The sequence below is a fragment of the Gossypium arboreum genome, chromosome 10 (assembly GCF_025698485.1).
Source record: "Gossypium arboreum isolate Shixiya-1 chromosome 10, ASM2569848v2, whole genome shotgun sequence".
Lineage (NCBI taxonomy): Eukaryota > Viridiplantae > Streptophyta > Magnoliopsida > Malvales > Malvaceae > Gossypium > Gossypium arboreum.
This window is the reverse complement of record NC_069079.1, coordinates 124,271,821-124,274,521: the sequence shown is the minus strand read 5'-3', so window position 1 is coordinate 124,274,521 and position 2,701 is coordinate 124,271,821. Positions and strand designations below refer to the sequence as shown.

The 2,701-nt window shown below is 36.7% G+C and overlaps 1 protein-coding gene across 3 annotated transcripts; it reads left to right on the top strand.

Annotated features, from left to right (window-relative positions):
* The first annotated feature begins 236 nt into the window (after nt 1–236).
* LOC108488801 (ankyrin repeat-containing protein BDA1-like) lies at nt 237–2,275 on the top strand. Of its 3 annotated transcripts, XM_053020581.1 has the most exons (4): nt 237–905; nt 1,035–1,171; nt 1,284–1,459; nt 1,913–2,275. In XM_053020581.1, the coding sequence occupies exons 1-4, from the start codon at nt 593–595 to the stop codon at nt 1,953–1,955; spliced, it is 669 nt and encodes a 222-aa protein (XP_052876541.1). In that variant the 5' UTR covers nt 237–592; the 3' UTR covers nt 1,956–2,275. The 3 variants fall into 3 exon arrangements, with proteins under 3 accessions (XP_052876541.1, XP_052876539.1, XP_052876540.1); XM_053020579.1 differs by having other exon boundaries at nt 250–1,171; XM_053020580.1 differs by lacking the exon at nt 1,284–1,459 and having other exon boundaries at nt 256–1,171.
* The last annotated feature ends 426 nt before the right edge of the window (nt 2,276–2,701 follow it).

The following is a 2,701-nucleotide window of genomic DNA, read 5'->3' as shown; positions in this document are numbered from 1 at the left end:
TTGAGATTTCGTCTTTTTTTTTATGAGAATATTACTGCATATTTCATAAAATACAATATTATGTTATTTTTACAACCTATTAAAAATTTGATTATTACTGCATATAAGAGGGTGAAACTCAAAAGAATAAATATTATTAATTAAGTTTTAACTCAATTAACATTGTTGTTTAAGAGAATAAAATTCGAACATGTTTACATATATATTATCTTCTAATTAAAGAGTTATGGAGTTTCGAATAGTGGCGTCAAATTAAAAACGGATATAGGATGAAAGAAATGCAAAATAGGAAGAATGGTTTGATCGAAGCCTCTTCCACGTTCCACGCTAAAACCGAACCACTGCTGCTAAACGAAGATAAGCACCTTTGAAAGTGGAAACCTCTCCCACCTTTTACACTAAAAGTGACCGTAGCTTCAACATGAAGATAAGCAACTTTCGACGGGACTGAAAAAAACAATACATTTCTTTTATAAAGGAAACCATTCTCCTCTTTCTTCCTCACACAAGGGATGTAAAATTAATTCCTCTAAGTGCCCTTTAACCCTTTCAAATTTTGTCTCCTATTGTGAAATTGTTCCTTGTTTCAAACATGGACCAAAGTTTCAGAACAATTTCTCGTAGGGGAGATGTCAGTGAATTGTATAGATTGATTCAAAGAGATGGAAATGTTTTGAGGCGCTTCGATGAAGTGGAGTTTATCGAGACTCCTTTACTTGTAGCTGCAGATGAAGGTTGCATCGGGTTCGCAATGGAGATGATGAAGCTGAAGCCGTCATTTGCTAGGAAGCTAAGCCAACAAGGTGTGAGCCCCATTCACCTTTCATTGGAAAAGGGGCATAAAGAGATGGTGCTTCGTTTCCTACAAATGGATAAAGATTTTGTTCGTGTCACAGAGAAGAATGGTGAGACTCCGTTGCACTACATTTGTAAAGTTGGGAACCATGACAGTCTGCTGGAAACATTTTTGAAGGCTTGTCCTGATTGTATCCGAGATGTTACAACTGAGAATCGCAGTGCTTTGCATATTGCAGCGGAAAACAAAAGGTTGGATGTTCTTCAGATTTTAATTCGAATGCTTAAGAAGGACTATTATCGGGAAGAGGTAAATAGAAAGGACGAAGATGGCAACACTGCATTACACATAGCTGCTAGAAATAATCAAACCCAGGTTTGACTCATTCACTTTAATAATTAATATTAAATAGATTCTTTTGTACTCCACAGCCATGATTAGCTGATTGTAGTTTTTTTTTTAATATCTTAAACTATCAATTAAACAGATGCTTAAACTACTATTAAGTAGCAAGGCTGATAAGCATGCCACCAATCAATCCGATTTAACAGCACTGGGTGTTGCAGAACAACATAATAACAGAGAAAGCATCAGAATTCTGCGTGGTCGCTTTATTCCAGGAGTTTCAAACATTAAATCTAAGTGGGAGAAACAAATCGCCAAGTATGTCGAAAAAGTATCATCAATAATTTTTGACGATTTGGATAACATATCAAGCGATGACCGCAATGCCTTACTAGTAGTTTTAGGGCTGCTTCTAACTGGAACCTACCAAGCCACTCTTAGCCCACCTGGTGGTGTTTGGCAGGGCGACAACACCGAATGGAGTAAGAGATCAAAAGTTCTAGGGACATCAGTACTTGATCAACCTTTTTTTCTTCTTTTCTATATTCCAACCTATGTTGTGTTCATGGTAACCTTTTTCCTAACACTAGCCCTGCTTAAACCTCTTCCCCACGGTTTCAAGAAAACAATTCAAGTACTACTTGCTTTCTTCGCAATATACTTTGACCAATCAATATCTTTCATAACCCCAACTGAATTTGCATATAAAGTTATGCAAGTATTCACGCTATTGTTTTTTGTTTTAACATTGGTCATGTTTTATGGTGATAGGGTGTCAAAACAAAGTGTTGCAATTTTGGCATGTTTCTGTTGAAGTTGGCCAGAGATCAAGTCAAGCATGCAGCAGCTGAAAGTCTTGTTACTGTTTTGTTTACTTGCATTTTGTTAATGTAATGCATTCTAGTTCATTTGGAACTATGTTTGTTTTATGATTGATGTAATTAGGTGGTGATTGAGCTGAAAAATCAGCTTTGTTTTGTTGCACAAGTAAATTTTCAAGTTTCAATGTGTTTAGTGGTATTAGGTACACATTAGGTGATGTATTTGATTTGTTTTGCTCAGTCAATGACTGATATATGTAATGGCTACAAGCCAAAGTTTTTCTTCAATTGAAAATCATTGAATTTCATTCAATTTTTATGCTCCATTCTCTTGTTCTCGTTTTCTGTTCTTGTTTTCTTAGCTATTCTGCTTTTGTTTCTTCCACAAGCCACGAGGCTTGCTGCACAAGCTTATTGGTTTTTTGCTTGCTGCTTTGTTTCAAGTTCCAACAATTGGTATCTAGAGCCATATTCTTAGAGGATCTCTTGTACTCGAACATCAAACAAAATGGCTTCATCAGGCTTTTCTCCTGCAGCACCACCAGTTTTTAATGGTGAAGGATTTCACATTTGGATTGTCAAAATGAGAACTTACCTACAGGCCTTTGATCTATGGGAAGTGGTGAACACAGATACTGAGCCTGCTCCACTTAGAGCCAACCCCACTGTAGCCCAAATCAGGCAACATGTAGATGAGAGAACCAAAAGGCACAAGGCCATGTCATGCATTCAGAACTGT

Coding starts and splice junctions, on each gene's coding strand:
- LOC108488801 (XM_053020579.1), top strand. CDS start 593: ATGGACCAAAGTTTCAGAACAATTTCTCGTAGGGGAGATGTCAGTGAA. Junction 1,172..1,283: donor CTAGAAATAATCAAACCCAG/GTTTGACTCATT, acceptor TCAATTAAACAG/ATGCTTAAACTACTATTAAG. Junction 1,460..1,912: donor TGGGAGAAACAAATCGCCAA/GTATGTCGAAAA, acceptor TTATGGTGATAG/GGTGTCAAAACAAAGTGTTG.